Source organism: Electrophorus electricus, chromosome 3 (assembly GCF_041902795.1).
Source record: "Electrophorus electricus isolate QZ-2024a chromosome 3, ASM4190279v1, whole genome shotgun sequence".
In the NCBI taxonomy this organism is placed as follows: Eukaryota; Metazoa; Chordata; class Actinopteri; order Gymnotiformes; family Gymnotidae; genus Electrophorus; species Electrophorus electricus.
In genome coordinates, this window is record NC_137499.1 from 41,204,491 (window position 1) to 41,221,741 (window position 17,251).

The 17,251-nt window shown below is 46.5% G+C and overlaps 2 protein-coding genes across 7 annotated transcripts in view; one reads left to right on the forward strand and one right to left on the reverse strand.

Annotated features, from left to right (window-relative positions):
- atp2a1 (ATPase sarcoplasmic/endoplasmic reticulum Ca2+ transporting 1) overlaps positions 1–9,877 on the forward strand; it is a 17,865-nt gene extending 7,988 nt beyond the window's left edge. Inside the window, exons 9-24 of one of the 3 annotated variants that reach the window (XM_035523679.2) lie at positions 76–373; positions 918–1,084; positions 1,281–1,369; positions 1,459–1,561; positions 2,440–2,571; positions 3,368–3,493; positions 3,714–3,932; positions 4,116–4,227; positions 4,531–4,754; positions 5,083–5,303; positions 6,920–7,122; positions 7,306–7,391; positions 7,739–7,872; positions 8,196–8,313; positions 8,416–8,533; positions 9,548–9,877. In XM_035523679.2, the coding sequence (XP_035379572.1) occupies positions 76–373; positions 918–1,084; positions 1,281–1,369; positions 1,459–1,561; positions 2,440–2,571; positions 3,368–3,493; positions 3,714–3,932; positions 4,116–4,227; positions 4,531–4,754; positions 5,083–5,303; positions 6,920–7,122; positions 7,306–7,391; positions 7,739–7,872; positions 8,196–8,313; positions 8,416–8,533; positions 9,548–9,585 (2,388 nt within the window). In that variant the 3' untranslated portion in view covers positions 9,586–9,877. Of the gene's footprint in view, positions 1–75; positions 374–917; positions 1,085–1,280; positions 1,370–1,458; positions 1,562–2,439; positions 2,572–3,367; positions 3,494–3,713; positions 3,933–4,115; positions 4,228–4,530; positions 4,755–5,082; positions 5,304–5,422; positions 5,696–5,739; positions 6,647–6,919; positions 7,123–7,305; positions 7,392–7,738; positions 7,873–8,195; positions 8,314–8,415; positions 8,534–9,547 lie in introns of those variants that run through there. The other 2 variants (XM_035523691.2, XM_081711629.1) reach the window with 2 other exon arrangements.
- Positions 9,878–10,064: 187 nt separating this feature from the next.
- rabep2 (rabaptin, RAB GTPase binding effector protein 2) lies at positions 10,065–17,119 on the reverse strand. 4 transcript variants are annotated; one of them, XM_027032788.3, is made up of 13 exons: positions 16,535–17,104; positions 15,721–15,891; positions 15,414–15,502; positions 14,895–15,263; positions 13,446–13,541; positions 12,904–13,002; positions 12,625–12,738; positions 12,435–12,513; positions 12,321–12,332; positions 12,145–12,200; positions 11,945–12,043; positions 11,569–11,685; positions 10,065–11,407 (listed from the first exon to the last, which is right to left on the reverse strand). In XM_027032788.3, exons 1-13 carry the CDS (start codon positions 16,584–16,586, stop codon positions 11,303–11,305), a joined length of 1,458 nt encoding a protein of 485 aa, XP_026888589.2. In that variant the 5' UTR covers positions 16,587–17,104; the 3' UTR covers positions 10,065–11,302. The 4 variants fall into 4 exon arrangements, with proteins under 4 accessions (XP_026888589.2, XP_081567757.1, XP_081567756.1 ...); XM_081711631.1 differs by lacking the exon at positions 15,721–15,891 and having other exon boundaries at positions 14,895–15,258; positions 16,535–17,119; XM_081711630.1 differs by lacking the exon at positions 15,721–15,891 and having other exon boundaries at positions 16,535–17,113.
- Positions 17,120–17,251: the final 132 nt, after the last annotated feature.

Sequence of the window (17,251 nt, forward strand, 5' to 3'; positions counted from 1 at the left end):
TCTGTTTTGATGTTCTATCCACTCATTTCAGTCTCCAACCCCCACCCCACCACACCCCCTCCTCCGCCCCTGCAGGGCACCAACATCGCTGCTGGCAAAGCCGTCGGCATCGCCGTTGCCACCGGCGTCTCCACGGAGATCGGTAAGATCCGTGACCAGATGGCGGCGACGGAGCAGGAAAAGACGCCGCTACAGCAGAAGCTGGACGAGTTCGGCGAGCAGCTCTCCAAGGTCATCTCGCTCATCTGTGTCGCCGTGTGGATCATCAACATCGGCCACTTCAGCGACCCCGTGCACGGCGGCTCCTGGATCCGCGGCGCCGTCTACTACTTCAAGATCGCCGTGGCGCTGGCCGTGGCTGCCATCCCCGAGGGTGAGAGACTCTGAATCAGCAGTTCAGGACAGAACAGATGTTTCGCATCTGACACATAAAGAACTAGTGGGCCAGAAATTTAAGACAGGCCACAGACAGACAGACTTGGACAGATATAGACAGATATAGACAGGCCATAGATAGACTTAGATAGACATAATCAGACTTTAGATCAAAGGTTTTCAGGCTAGTCCACATATTTATTTTGTTCCAGCTCTCAACACACCTGGGCAAGTTAATCAAGTGGGTTAGAGGGTTAGAGGTGTCCAACCATATGCAATATTCCAGCAAAACCAGCAAGATGGAAATGTACGTTTTCAGATGCGTTGTGAGAAGATGTTCTTATCTATAATTGAAACATTGAGTACTGAGCAGAGTCCTCTGTGTGTGTGCTGTGTTAAATCATCGGCGTATGTGTCTGTGTGCATGTGTGTGTTTTGTTAAATCACCATGTGTATAAATCAGTGTGTGTGCCTTGTTAAAACACCACCCATTTGTGTGTGTGTGTGTGTGTGTGTGTGTATGTGTGTGTGTGTGCTGGCAGGTCTGCCTGCTGTCATCACCACCTGCCTGGCACTGGGCACACGGCGTATGGCGAGGAAGAACGCCATCGTGCGCTCACTGCCCTCCGTAGAGACACTGGGCTGCACCTCCGTCATCTGCTCTGACAAGACCGGCACCCTCACCACAAACCAGATGTGTGTGACCAAGGTGGGTGTGAGATGCAAGTATATACACACCTGCATACACACACACACACACACACACACACACACACACACACACACACACACACTCAAACAGACTATACAGATGCGTTATCAGAAAACAGAAGTTGTACCATATAAAATGTAAATTAGCTCACATACACACAGACTGCCTAGAATCTGTTTCCTTGTGTGTTTAGATGTTCATCATTGAGAAGGTGGAAGGCACCTCTGTGACGCTAGATCAGTATGACATCTCTGGCTCCAAGTATACTCCTGAGGGAGAGGTGTAAGTGTTGCGCAAACACTCAGGAACCAAAATGAAGTAGAATCTCACATATACTGACAACACATACACACTTTCTCTGTTCCCTGCAGAACTAAGCATGGAGCACCTGTACAGTGTGGTCAGCATGATGGTCTGGTGGAGCTGGCCACTATCTGTGCCCTGTGTAATGACTCCTCTTTGGACTACAACGAGGTTAGCATGCTCCCGCTCTCCCACCTCCACACAAATATTATGTTAGGTTGGGTGGTGTGAACAGTGTCCCCCCTCAAAGTTGAAATGAAACCTACACCACTACCCTCCTCCATCTCTCCTCCACCTCTCTCCTCCATCTCTCCTCCATCTCGCCTCTTCTTTATCTCTAACATGTGTAGTTTCTCTACATCAGGACCATTTCACCTTCTGGTCAGTTGGAAATTCCATTTCAGCCTGCTTGTGAGACACTCTATGTGGACATGTGTATTTCTCTGAGAGAGAGAGAGAGAGAGAGAGAGAGAGAGAGAGAGAGAGAGAGAGAGAGAGAGAGAGAGAGAGAGAGAGACTGTATGTGGACATGTGTGTTTCTCTGAGAGAGAGAGAGAGAGAAAGAGAGAGAGAGAGAGAGAGAGAGAGAGAGAGAGACTGTATGTGGATTTGTGTGTCTCTGAGAGAGAGAGAGAGACACTCTGTATGTGGACATGTGTGTTTCTCTGAGAGAGAGAGAGAGAGAGAGAGAGAGAGAGAGAGAGAGAGAGAGAGAGAGAGACTGTATGTGGACATGTGTGTTTCTCTGAGAGAGAGAGAGAGAGAGAGAGAGAGAGAGAGAGAGAGAGAGAGAGAGAGAGACTGTATGTGGATTTGTGTGTCTCTGAGAGAGAGAGAGAGACACTCTGTATGTGGACGTGTGTGTTTCTCTGAGAGAGAGAGAGAGAGAGAGAGAGAGAGAGAGAGAGAGAGAGAGAGAGAGAGAGAGAGAGAGAGAGAGACTGTATGTGGATGTGTGTGTCTCTGAGAGAGAGAGAGAGACACTCTGTATGTGGACGTGTGTGTTTCTCTGAGGTGCTGGAGTGATGCGTGATTCCTCTGTCTCCCAGTCTAAGGGCATCTACGAGAAGGTGGGTGAGGCCACTGAAACAGCGCTGTGTTGTCTGGTGGAGAAGATGAACGCGTTTAACACTGATGTCCATGGCCTGTCCAAGGTGGAGAGGGCAAATGCCTGCTGCTCTGTAAGTGTACTTAACCGCTCTGTAAGTGTACTTAACTGCTCTGTAAGTGTACTTAACTGCTCTGTAAGTGTACTTAACCGCTCTGTAAGTGTACTTAACCGCTCTGTAAGTGTACTTAACTGCTCTGTAAGTGTACTTAACCACTCTGTAAGTGTACTTAACTGCTCTGTAAGTGTACTTAACCGCTCTGTAAGTGTACTTAACTGCTCTGTAAGTATACTTAACCGCTCTGTAAGTGTACTTAACCGCTCGGTAAGTGTACTTAACTGCTCTGTAAGTGTACTTAACCGCTCTGTAAGTGTACTTAACTGCTCTGTAAGTGTACTTAACCGCTCTGTAAGTGTACTTAACTGCTCTGTAAGTATACTTAACCGCTCTGTAAGTGTACTTAACCGCTCGGTAAGTGTACGTAACCTCTTGGTAAGTGTACTTAACTGCTGTCAATCAATCAGTCAATCAATCAGTCAATCAATCAATAAAGCGTTCATTATCCACACAGGGCAATCCCAAGGCAGGCCCAGGAACACCCAACACACAAAATACACATCGACAACATAATAGACAATGTTAGTAGTCTCATTAACATAATCTGAAGTTCAATACAGTTAAGTTTAAGGTTATATAGAAGAGCTTTGCAAGGGTTTGCAAGAGCTGCTTAAGAGGTGAACTACATCTGCATCTCTGGCAACAAACACATGGTCGTGGTGGAAATGACTGGAAGGCTCCATAAAGTCGGTCTGTAGTTTGTTGCCTTCTGTGTGTTTAACCAGAGCGACTCTGTGTCTGTCTCCTCTAGGTCATCAAACAGCTGATGAAAAAAGAGTTCACGCTGGAGTTCTCCCGTGACAGAAAGTCCATGTCCGTCTACTGCTCCCCCACAAAGGCCTCCAAAGCCCCACTGGGCAACAAGATGTTTGTCAAGGTTAGTGCATCTGTGAGCAACACACACACACTCTCACACACACACACACACACACACACACAGTTTATCAAAGTGAGTGCTTCTGTCAGCAACACACACACACACACACGCTATATATCAAGGTTAAGGCTTCTCTCGGCATCTAAAGTTAAAACTCTCCATGTAAATATCTCATGGAGAATGTGCTCTTTGTCTCTCAGTAAATAACCTCCACCTGCAGGGGGCACCTGAAGGGGTGATTGATCGGTGTGCTTACGTCCGCGTGGGCACCACCCGCCTGCCCCTGACCGGGCCCGTGAAAGAGAAGATTCTGGCGGTCATTAAGGAGTGGGGCACAGGTCGCGACACCCTGCGTTGCCTGGCCCTGGCCACCCGGGACAGCCCTATAAGCAAGGAGGAGATGAACCTGGAGGACTCCACCAAGTTCGTCGAGTATGAGGTGAGACAAAACGACTGAACCCAGCAAAGGACCAGGGAGAAAACTGGGCTCTAACTGAAAAAAACACCACACCCATGCCACTTCCTCTGGGAAGGCATATCAGATCTTGAACATTCTGCTATCCTCCGAGGCTACCAAGATCCAAGCTCCACTAACTCCACCACTCTATTTCTTCCTGCCCAGACGGACCTGACGTTTGTGGGCTGTGTGGGCATGTTGGATCCCCCTCGTAAGGAGGTCATGGGCTCCATTCAGCTCTGCAAGGCTGCTGGCATCCGGGTTATTATGATCACTGGTTAGAAGCTCTCTCTTTATCTTGCTCTCGCTCTCTCTCTCTCTCTCTCTCCATCACTCCCCAAGGCCTGGTTTCTTCTAACAGATGAATTCCAATCGTGTAATTTTGCCATGTGCTGTAATCTGGGTCCGGGTAAGCCCTGTCCCTTTTTTAAGATGCGACGTCTGCTTTGTGTTTTCAATGTCTAACTCACCATACTGGAGCCTCGCAGTCTTTGTTGTTCAAGAAGCAGCTCTTGTACACCACCTCTCTCCTCCCATCGCTGCTCCAACACGATGAATCGCTCCACTCTCCGTTTCCCAGGTGACAACAAAGGAACTGCAGTGGCCATCTGTCGTCGCATCGGTATCTTTGGTGAGGATGAGGATGTGATGGGCCGAGCCTTCACAGGCCGGGAGTTCGATGACCTGCCACTAGCTCTGCAGAGAGAGGCGGTGCGTCGGGCCTGCTGTTACGCCCGCGTTGAGCCCTCCCACAAGAGCAAGATCGTGGAGTTTCTGCAGAGCTTCGATGAGATCACCGCCATGGTGAGAGCTGACCGCTGTGTTCAGCCAGACAGGACCATAATGACCTCAGCAATGAGCACGTACCCGTTCACATTACAATTATGTCATCTACAGAAGTATGTCTGCTGTTTCAGAATTTTATGCATCATTGTTACTTTCTTTGTGTATTGTCTAGAACTAACCTACAGTTATTGAACCTAAGAAGTTATTTGTGAAGGCTCAGTACTGTCCTCAAAGATTTTCTTTGGTTTTAGTTACTATATGCTCAATTAGTTACTATATACTCAATTTGAAATAAATACACTGCGGGTGAAATCGCCAACATCTTGATCACATGCCCTCCAATCAGACTGGCGATGGTGTGAACGATGCCCCTGCCCTGAAGAAGGCGGAAATTGGCATCGCCATGGGCTCTGGCACTGCTGTTGCCAAGTCAGCCTCGGAGATGGTCCTGGCCGACGACAACTTCTCATCCATTGTGGCAGCTGTGGAGGAAGGCCGAGCCATCTACAACAACATGAAGCAGTTCATCCGCTACCTCATCTCCTCCAACGTGGGCGAGGTGGTCTGGTGAGCATCACGGCACTGAGCCAACGCTCTTTTCCATAGCCACTTACATATTCAGTGGATAATAACAGCATGACAGTACAGGACAGAGTAATGAAGGCAAGTACATGTGGTCATCACAGACGGGACGTGGGCATCCTGCTCTAGAGCATCCTGTTCTACCTGCTATACCTTCACAGACGGGACGTGGGCATCCTGCTCTAGAGCATCCTGCTCTACCTTCACAGACGGGACGTGGGCATGCTGCTCTAGAGCATCCTGCTCCACCTGCTATACCTTCACAGACGGGACGTGGGCAACCTGCTCTAGAGCATCCTGCTCTACCTTCACAGACGGGACGTGGGCATCCTGCTCTAGAGCATCCTGCTCCACCTGCTATACCTTCACAGACGGGACGTGGGCATCCTTCTCTATAAAGCATCCTGCTCTACCTTCACAGACGGGATGTGGGCATCCTGCTCTAGAGCATCCTGCTCCACCTGCTATACCTTCACAGACGGGACGTGGGCATCCTGCTCTATAAAGCATCCTGCTCTACCTTCACAGACGGGACATGGGCATCCTGCTCTAGAGCATCCTGCTCCACCTGCTATACCTTCACAGACTGGACGTGGGCATCCTGCTCTAGAGCATCCTGCTCTACCTTCACAGACGGGACGTGGGCATCCTGCTCCACCTGCTATACCTTCACAGACGGGACGTGGGCATCCTGCTCTAGAGCATCCTGCTCTACCTTCACAGATGGGATGTGGGCATCCTGTTCTAGAGCATCCTGCTCCACCTGCTCTACCTTCACAGACGGGACGTGGGCATCCTGCTCTATCTTCACAGACGGGACGTGGGCATCCTGCTCTAGAGCATCCTGCTCCACCTGCTCTACCTTCACAGACGGGACGTGGGCATCCTGCTCTATCTTCACAGACGGGACGTGGGCATCCTGCTCTAGAGCATCCTGCTCCACCTGCTATACCTTCACAGACGGGACGTGGACATCCTGCTCTAGAGCATCCTGCTCCACCTGCTCTACCTTCACAGACGGGACATGGGCATCCTGCTCTATCTTCACAGACGGGACGTGGGCATCCTGCTCTAGAGCATCCTGCTCCACCTGCTCTACCTTCACAGATACAGCTCGTCTTTAAATCCCTCCTGCCACCCCTCTTCTCTCTCTCTTGCTTTCTCTCCCTTCTTCTCAATTTCACTTTAAATGACCTTTATTGGCATCACAAAATCAGATTGTATTACTGTGTATAGAGTATATATACTGTAATGTGTGTACGTATATTCTGTAAATATATAGTATACACCCTGTACAGTGTATATATACTGTAATGAGTTTACCTATGAAGTATATATACAGTATACACTCTGCACAGTGTATGTATACTGTGTATATATATATATATATATATATATATATATATATATATATATATATATATATATAGAGAGAGAGAGAGAGAGAGAGAGAGAGAGAGAGAGAGATAGATAGATAGATAGATAGATAGATAGATAGATAGATAGATAGATATACATAGGACATAAACTGTACCTCTCTCTCTCTCTCTCTCTCTCTCTCTCTCTCTCTCTCTCTCTCTCTCTCTCTCTCTCTCTCTCAGTATCTTCCTGACTGCTGCTCTTGGTTTGCCTGAGGCTCTGATCCCAGTACAGTTGTTGTGGGTGAACCTGGTCACTGATGGACTTCCTGCCACAGCTCTGGGCTTTAACCCCCCTGACCTGGACATCATGGGCAAGGCACCCCGCTCCCCAAAGGAGCCCCTCATCTCTGGCTGGCTCTTCTTCAGATACCTGGCCATCGGAAGTAAGCTCCAAAACCTTTAGGAAACTTTTAAAGCCACTGTGCTAAATCTCAGGCCCAAAACAAGGTTATCATCCTTTCAGCTTTGACTAGACAAACACTGGATTGTTATTTATTTTTACATATCTGGTATGTATCATGTGACAGCCATCTGTTTGCATGTCTGTCCGTGTTTTCTTTGCTCAGGTTACGTTGGCGCTGCTACAGTAGCTGCTGCAGCATGGTGGTTCATCTATGCTGATGATGGCCCCATGGTTACCTTCTACCAGCTGGTGAGAGTCCAGCATCCTCTATCTCTCCACCTCAGAATAACCACCACATAGCCTCAAACTTCATGATTGGCATTTCAGTTGGTTTCTCTAATCCATTTTATGAATCGGACTGGCAAAGGGGGGGATTAAAATTTGCCAGAACTAAAGAAGTTTGGATAGCACTGGGAAGTGAAATCAACCAGGAATGAGCAACGCAGGCATGTCACATGGCACAGAACTGCTCTATTGTCCTACCTCTGTGGTTGCAGTGTTTCATCAGATTTAGTTAGCTAGAAGATCTGGGCTGAATGTTTTTGATTGGTTAGCCAGCTCACAGAATGCTGTCTGAATGGCTCTCTGTCTCTCAGTCCCACTTCATGCAGTGCACCGCCGAGAACGAGGACTTCGCCGACATTGAGTGTGAGGTGTTTGAATCTGCCCCCCCCATGACCATGGCTCTGTCTGTGCTGGTCACCATCGAGATGTGCAACGCACTAAATAGGTCAGACTACAACAACCTCTTGATGCTTTAGCTCCTAACACACTAAAAATGCCTCAATGGTGAACATGGTAAAAAAAATAATCAATTCATACAAAGCAAAGGAGAGCAACCACATCCGGTCTCGAGCCCGGGATTTTCAGGAGGCAAACGTGTACTCTGACCACCAGAGCAAATATGTCTCCGATACAGCAGACATCACACAGTTACTCTCTTGAGTGATGGTGTCATGCTACCCTCCATCAGAGGGTGTCTACATCACATAAGTGCAAGTTCTACGAGAAATTCATGTCATAACCATCATAAACCTTTGTGTGTGTGTGTAGCTTGTCAGAGAATCAGTCCCTGGTCCGCATGCCGCCCTGGAGTAATATCTGGTTGGTGGGCGCCATGTCTCTGTCCATGTCTCTACACTTCATGATCATCTACATTGATCCTCTACCTGTGAGTCCGTCCACCGCCGCTCTGCCCCTGAATGTGCAACTAAAATGACCCTGTGCATTGACATTGTCTCCATTACTGACCGTGTTGTCTGGCTCTCTACAGGTGATTTTCAAGTTGACTCACCTGACCCTGGATCAGTGGGTGGTCGTAATGAAGCTTTCACTCCCGGTCATCCTCATTGATGAACTGCTCAAGTTTATTGCTCGAAACTACCTGGAGCGTAAGGAACACACACACACACATACACACACACAAAAAAAAAAAAAAAAAAAAAAAAACAATCAAGGGAACATACAAAAAACACTTTCTTGTGAAAGGTTGCTATGAAATTGATGTTTCTATCATTTTGTTTTATTTACACAACTGTAGATTGCTCATAGAATCTATAACTTTTGCTAATTTCATACTAGAGTTATGCAATAACTAGTTTTGGAGAATGATTATGAAACATCTTCCTCTTAGTCCATTTCCTGTGCAGTACCAACACTGCTCTCGGCGAGGTCTTTCCCACAGCACATCTCTCTTCCTCTTATTGTCCCGCCTACATGTGATATTCAGAGAAATACTGCACAAGTTTGTGTCCTCTTCACATCCCCCAACCCTTTCACATGAACTCACCTCCATCCTCTTCCTTACAACCTGCTCTGATCTTCCCTAACCTCCAAACTTGGATCCGTCCATCCTGGATTTATTCCCGCCTAATCCTGTTCCCTTCACAATTCCTGTAACAGAGTAAGGTATCCCACAATCCTCTCTCCCTAGGAAGTTGTTTGGTTGCATGTGAGAAAATGCCATCACATGCATGTTATTGCCTTGTATCATGTGCGTGTGTGCGCACCTTCTTCTCTTGGAGCACTCTAGAACACCATTAAGGCCAATCAAATATCTGTTGAGCCAACTGACAGAATCACATCCCATATTCATAATTAAGTCTGGACAAAAATAACTCCATTGTATAATTAGAACATTGGATTCAACAAGCTAAGAGTGAGTTTGACTGAACATATCACATTCACATGTGTGAGACAGCAACTATTTGACTTTATTACAATTATACAGTCTGCATCGTGTTTCAACTATAGTACTATAGTAGTGTGCATTAAGATCACAGTAGTGCTGGTTTACAGCTGACTTATCAGCCTTTACATTAACCCAGATGGCTAAACTGAAGATAAACATCCACACTGAACTAAGTGTGCTTCCATGTTTGACAGAGCCTGTTCTCTCCCCTCAGAGAAAGATGACAACCTGGTGTCGAAAAAATGGGACTGAACACTAGGAGGGCAGGAAACAGAAGAGACGAAGAGGCCAATGATGAAGCGCACCAAAGAACAAGGCTGCTTAGCAACTGGGAAAGGAGTTCACCAACTAACCAATCACTTTACAGGGATCATCATCAAGTAACCACACCCCAAAATGGGAAATATATAGAAAAAGAGCTAAACAAATTTGTTTGATTGTATTGTGATTTAAATTAATATATATTTATAGAATAATAAACAGTAATCTGATATTCTAATGATTCTATTATTTTAAAAAAATAAAGATATATATTTAAGAAAAAGTGCCTTGTGTGGATTTGTGTTTTGTGCATGAAGGAAGAACACGAGCACTGAGAAAATGCTAAAAGCTAAACCCATGGGTTTTGGCAAGATTTGGAGAATGCACATGCTCTGTGGGACAATACCGCACGCTTCTTCCTGCCTGGAGAATGCAAGTACATGCAACCATCAACACACACGAGCCCAGCATTCAGCCTTGGATAAAAAGGAAGTTTAATAAAAGACATCCAAGATGAAATCTGCAAGAGGTAAGAAGTCCTGAAGGAAAACAAAACTAGACCTGCAATGAAGCCAGTAGCTAATGTACAGTAAGTAGTATGATTAGTAAACCCAACAATGGTGCACACCCACACAGCATGATATCATTATACCAACACAAATCAATCCATTCCTACATAATGACCAATATTATGCACATGTTCCAGACAAGGTATAGTCTTAGACCACAAAAGAGTTGTAAGATGCAACTCTAGTGAAAACGCAGGGTCACAGTAGCTCACAGCCTACAAGAGTTCACAAGGTAAAGCACCTTTCCAGAGGATGAACAGTACAATATTAGTCTATTTTCATGCCCCACAGTAAAGCATTTGCCTTTAAGAAAGATCCTCTAGCGTCCCCCGTGGAAGTGTTCAGACATACACCAATTCTTTATGTAGGCCTGCCCTGATTTTGACATACTGGTCCAAAGACAGTAATGCTATTCCTCTGAAAATGGAGTTTCCACACACTAAAATGCCATGTGAAGTGTATATTTGATATCTAGTTTAAAATGTTCTCTCATTCCTATATCAAAGCTATTCCTTGCCCTCTTGGGCTGGTGAACACTTGCCGTGTTCAAAACTGAGAGGGAGTTATTTGAGGAAAAGAACTGAACAGGTGATTAAAACCACATACAGCATTAAACCTTGTTTCAGTATAAGGAGATGGCGACCAGTCAGCATAACATCAAAACCAGGAATGACATGATAAACCTGCCAGTGTTTGTGTCAAGTTATAACATTCATGACATCATACTGGCATCATCTATGTTTTTATAACATCAAATATGAGACAAAATTTGGCACTTGTTAAGTTTGACAGTTATGAACATATAGCTGTTTACAAATATGAGAATGTGTTGTGTGTGCATATAAATTAAGATGGCAAGAGTCATCATGAATCTTGGCCAAGAGAAACTCTATATGAGTTTGATGTCTGCATCATGACAGTGTGCTAGCTTTGCTTAAACCTCAAGTATAACCAACTGTTAGACCTGTTTGAGAAAATATTACGCTTACTTCTGTATTAGAAAATGTCTGGCTAATGCCACTTAATGAGAACAGTGAGAACAAGTCAGAAGGTAAGCTGGCACAGTTAAGGGCTGGTGCACGTCTGTGCCTGTAAGGCAGAGCTTTGGTCCACAGTAAAGGCGCCGGTCTCCACGAGGCTCACGAGGCACTGCCGGGACACTCGGCCTCCACCTCCAGTCCCTCCCCAAGCACTTGCCGCACCTGGTGCAGAGAGTCCGACTGCCGGATCTGCTCCAGCTTCACCTAGAAAGTGGAGAGAAACACGCAGGAACAGCTGACGTACTGGAGCCCATAATCACCAGACTGGCCAGTGTGTCGAACGCTTTAAACAAAGCCGTGATAGAGAGTGAAGACTGGCCCACTCAGCGGCGTGTTAGTGCGAGTCTGTGTGAGGGGCAGCCAACCTGCAGCGACTGGGACAGTTGCACAAAGTCCTTCTGCACAGCCTGGCTGGTGTCCAGCTGACTGCGCAGACTGATGACCTGACTGCGCAGCTCCAAACACTGCTGCTGCAGCACCGCCTGTGAGGGGAGACGGGAAGCACAGCAGTGTCAGGACAGGAGGTTGCGTGAGAGTGGGAGGCAGAAAGGATAAACACACATCATAGGGGCTGATGTTTAGGAACAGCAACACACAGAAACCCACTCCCTAAGTCCTATGCTCCTGTAGCTCAGCATGAAGAGCCAACAGAGCAAAGTGAACAGGACCATGGTAGGACCATGGTAGGCTCACGCACACACTACTCTGGAGTCTCTGTCTGCGTCTGGAAGGGAAGTGTACCTTGTCTTGGCTCTGTGTTTTGCAGTCTCTCTGTAAGTGCGACAGCGCCACCCGCAGGCCCTGTAGCTCAGTGCGGCACTCCTGAAGCTCACCCTCCAACTATACACATGGGCACACGCATATTAAAGACAATTAAAGCATTAAAGAAGAATAAAACAAGCAATCCATGTGCATGTCTATTTCAATAGGTTTCCACATACCTTGTCTTTTTCACTTTGGATGCGGTCTGTCTCTATTTTCAAGCTTGAGAGCTGGACTGAAGTGTGCACACACACCCGCACACACACACCCGCACACACAAATACTGGTATACGGCCCAACCATAGCTGACACACAGAGATTTCTGGGAGAATTTAAATGTTAAACCTTTACTCACCCTCCAAGACCTCTGGGAGAGCAGACAGAGATCATGAAAGAGAGAGCACACGGTTATTATATGGACCAGTGACATGCAGACATGAGGCAGGGAGGCAATGGAGATCACACACACCACTCTCCTCTGTACGCATCTCCAGCTGTTCCTTCAGGGTCACGATTTCAATACGCAGCCTCTCCTCAGAGTGCGCTTCCTACACGCGCACACACACACACACACCAGATTCAGCTCTCTCTCGCACACATGCAGATGCACACAACACAAGTGCACATGCAAACAGGCATGCAGACAGAAGGCCTGTTACCTGTAGAGCAAAGAGGGGGGGGTGTTTGTCTCCTGCAGGGCTGTTCTCCTCCTCCTTCCCTTTGAGTCTGCAGAGTTCACTACACACTCTTTTCTGTGAGAGAGACAGTTCTGTCTGCATACAACACAGGGCCATTACCACTACTGGCCACACCAACAAAAACATGCAAACATACGTACATACAACCCTCACTCACACACACACACACACACACACACAGACACACACACCTCTTGCCACCAACTCATTCGCTGTGTGCGTCATTTAACTGGCACTCACCAATCTGCTCTGTACAGCACTTTGTGTTTGGCTGAAGGATCTTTGCAACTCTTGAAGGAGGGTCTCAGAGGTCTGCACTTGAGACTGGAGCACTGACACCTTAGTAATAGAGACACACGTACACAGACACGCACACACGCTGTTACGGGCCCTCATGCTTCCTCCTCCCTAGCACTTAGGGGCACCACAGGGCTCTGTGCTGAGCCCCTCCTCTGCCCCCTCTACACCTACAACTGCACCCCCACACACACCAGCAAGTTTGTGCATGATTTGACCATGGTAGGATTTATCTTGGCAGCAGAGCCTACAGGGATGAAGTCCAAGGTCTAGCAAGGTGGTTCTCCAAGAATAACCTTATCCGCAACTCTTCAAAAACATCACCGAACTCAGGAAACAGTGCCTGACCCCTGACCCACTCTACATGCATGTGCAATTTCTCAATGCCATATTTTAGGTCTATAGTCTATTTTAAGTGTGATTGTAAATTTAACGTTTTAGGACATGCTAAGGGATATCATGTGAAATGTCTGAGGTCTCGTTACCTGTTTCTGGGTCTCTGTGGACTGTGTCTCTAGCTCTTTCTCCATATCCAGCTTCTCCTTTGTCATACGGTCCAATTCTCCCTGCAGCTCCGACACCTGAAAGCGTAACACAAAGCACCCATTAAAACAATATATGCATCTTGTGTTGGTTGGCACTCAGGTTGTGGAAAATGAATATATAAGACGAGACAGAGCTGAATTCAAATTAGGCAATCCCTTTTTTTTCCTGGGGGAATTTTAGCTAATAAAACAGATTTAGTTCAGTTTTAATTCACCATTTCAGATTTGTGGTAGGTCAAAAATGTACACTCACTGAGCTACTGTCTTTTAAACATTCTGGAAGATCAGTTTGATGTAATGATGTTAAGACCAGTTGACATAAAGGACTTAACTGGATGCACCCATGGCTGCACTGCAGACTCTAGCTTTACAAAGGAAATTCAAACAACTCAGGCAAGACCCCCACAAGTCCAGCTTTTGAGGAGCAACTCCCACACAAACTCTACTAAACTAATCTAAACATTCTGGGACCATACAGATGCTGCACTGTTTGGAAAGGAGGCAGAAATGGAGATGAACGTTGTCTTAAAGCATGCAGACAGGCCCCACATACACGGCCAACTTAAGAAAACGGTCCAGTTATATTAACTTCCATCTTATTCTATGACTTTAAGCTTAAACATTTTTCATTAAATATGGTACAGCAGGTAAAAGTAAACAAGACATGATCTTTACCGATCATTACTACTGTCGGAGTTCGACAAGAAGGTGTCGGTTCTCAAATGTTGCTTACTCTGTATACCAAAGACTGTAAAATCTCAGGAATAAAACAAAATTTTATTTAAAAATGTTCATGAATTTGTTCCAAGGTTGTGAGTTAATGACAACGGTTTTATAACTGCCCACAGGAAGAACACGGGGAGACTAACGAGTAGCATTCCACATGTGCTACACCATGAATACAGTGCTCCGTTTTCAAATACACACGTTACAACACTTAAGATGTTTAGATTAAAGCATGCAGCACTATTTCTAAGAGGCAATATGCAACACTGGGAAAAGTGTAATGTTATTTCAGCTAGTAGATAGCTTGCCTAAGTGTATGGTTCTAAATATGTGTAAAGGTGGTTCTGTGGACAGTGAGTTGTTTTAACTATGTGAGGAGTGTATAGATTTATTTAATGCTGCTGCTTTGGGATGCAAGAAGAGTTTCAGAGGATTCTCACAATAAGGAAGGTAACAAGATATCACATGGTGCCGTTAAAAGACTATCACAACATATCGTGTCAGATCATTGAACTCTCTCATTACATGCCCTTATATACAGTCAGAACACAACCACCATCCTCTGCTGCTAGACATGTCCTACACTATCACTTACATTAAACAACTGGCCCAAAAAGCTCCAGGCACCAGGACCACAGCTGCCTCTACTAGCGCCGCACTGACCTGCGCTTGCAGCGCATCCCAGTCTGCATGCGTGACCAGCCTGTGGCCTGGCGGAGGCAAGTAGATAGCTTCAGGCACCAGGGTTCCAGTGGAAACCAGGGAGGCTGTATCGTCTTGAGGGGGCGTGCGCCTGGGCAGGGAGGGCGTGTCCATAGAGAAGGAGGAGAGCGAGGCAGAGTCAAAGTGCTGGGTGTAGAATCCCTCCATGTGGAGGCCTGCGCATCCTGGGTTGCAGGGCTCTGCCATCAGTTCCAGGGGTTTACTGTCCTCCTCAGCACCTTCAGCAGCAGGGTCTGCGGGGTGGGGGCGGGCTACGGGCGGTGTCTCAGTGGGTGGAGATGTCTCCATCCTCCCCTTCTTTATGCTGTCCTACGGTGGTGGGGCAGGGGTGTAAAAAAGTGACAGAATGAGTGGGTCACTCAAATGGTAGCAGAACAAAAAGAGGAGAAATGAAGGAGGTCAGTTTTAAGGTCACACACAGACCATGTTATGGAATTCCCCTTTCATTAACACACACACCTTGTTGTACGGAGTGACCCCTGCCCTCCTCCACTGAGCACGCTCCGACTGCAGCGCAGATATCCTGGCCTCATACTGGGAGACGGTCTCTGAGGAAGGTAACGAGAGAACAGAAATCGAAGGGATGAAAGCAGATTTAGATTATATCAGTTTAAATTGTAGTCTCTCTGTGCACCCCCATTAATGTCTAATAGTGTAGCTTGACAATGCAAGTCATCTGGCCACAATAGGTGAGAAGGAATTTTATTTGGTATCAAAGATTAACGTATTCAGGTTCTTCACTCTTCCTTTCGCTTTCTCTCCCGACCTCTAAAGGCCTCTTGGAGTGACTGGATCTCTTGGTCATAGTTTCTCTGCAGTTCCTGCAACTCTTCCTGTTTGCTTAGCTCGCAGATCGTCGCGACGCCTTTCCAGTGCTCCAGCTGAGCTCTGCACTCCGCCAGCTGAGTCTGCGAATTCGCTTCGGACTCCGGTGGAACTGAAAAAGACAGAACTGAATCGCAAATTGCTTTAAGATTTTGCAAAAAGATTGGAAGACTGGAAAGAGAGTAAGGCTGGAACCATGCGGTCAAACAGGACTGATGTGACGCAGTGTTTGGTGTAAACCATCGCCAACATTGTAACTGTAATTAATACGGATTTGAAAGGAATGTATTAAAAATAAACATAAAACTGATAGACATAAGGAGAATATCCCCGCTATTTACAAAAAACATTTAGAAATTGGTTCACGGATTCAAAGACACCTCTTCTACTGGGAGACTGTGTTGTTAAACCACTTGTTGATCGCAGGTTTCTGGATGACACAGAATACCTACTGCCAAATAAAACTAAAATGTCAAAAAAAGACGTTTATATTTCGGAACACAATAAACGCATTTTTGCAAGCTAAATGCACGTCTGTCAATGCAAGTCCAGGTAGTAACTTGGCTAGACGTGAATGTTGAGGCAACTGGCTTGCTCTCCCACGCCATAAACCTCTGTGGCAAGCGTTCACCCTGCAGCTTTTACTGCTTATCTTAACTTATATCACAATATCACTAATAGTGAGCTCAGTGACCATGTGCACACACAGCTAAGCGTTTTACTGAAAGCTAAAGCTAAGCTAACAGGCTACATACCGACACTGTCGCCGGCCTCGTTGAGAGTCTCTGTCTTATCCGTCACTTCCATGATAAAACTCTTCAAACTAGGCACGTCCCATCCGCTTTACTGTGATACTGTTAGCTGGATACAACCATGGACATCTATTCCTGCGTCCTGTGAGCGCTAATCTGAACTAAAGTTCACACAGCCAGCTCAGCTCTCTGAAAAGACTCGAACAACTCCTGCACTCAGGAAACAACTTTCCCCGGTCCAACTCTGCGGATATTGCGTCACCATCACTCCCGCGAACTTTACAGGGGAAGCAACAGGGCTCCAGCTGTCTCAACCCAGGGAAAAGCAACAGGGCTCCAGCTGTGTCTCAACCCAGGGAAAAGCAACAGGGCTCCAGCTGTGTCTCAACCCAGGGAAAAGCAACAGGGCTCCAGCTGTGTCTCAACCCAGGGAAAAGCAACAGGGCTCCAGCCAGCTGAGTGTCTCTCAACTCAGGAAACACCAGTCCGTGCCTAGAACAGACGAGAAGTGAAGATGCGCCTATGAGTAGCTCACTGGGCTTTTCGACTGGGTTAACACCGCGCATGCTTGAACAAACACTCTTCCTAAACACACTACAAATTTACTAACGACGCTCAGTGTTTTGAGAAGTTTGCAATAGCCAATATTATGTTGGAATCCGACAAGAAACCGATTTTGACTGAAGCAACCTGCCTAGTTTCTCCAGACGGAACATCTCA

Excerpts from the sequence above, each read along its gene's own strand:
- rabep2 (XM_027032788.3), bottom strand. The coding sequence starts at position 16,586 with ATGGAAGTGACGGATAAGACAGAGACTCTCAACGAGGCCGGCGACAGT. Across the intron at positions 12,739-12,903 it reads GTGCTGTACAGAGCAGATTG|ACAGAACTGTCTCTCTCACA; the intron begins GTGAGTGCCAGT and ends TGTTGTATGCAG. Across the intron at positions 12,044-12,144 it reads TCCAAAGTGAAAAAGACAAG|TTGGAGGGTGAGCTTCAGGA; the intron begins GTATGTGGAAAC and ends CCATGTGTATAG.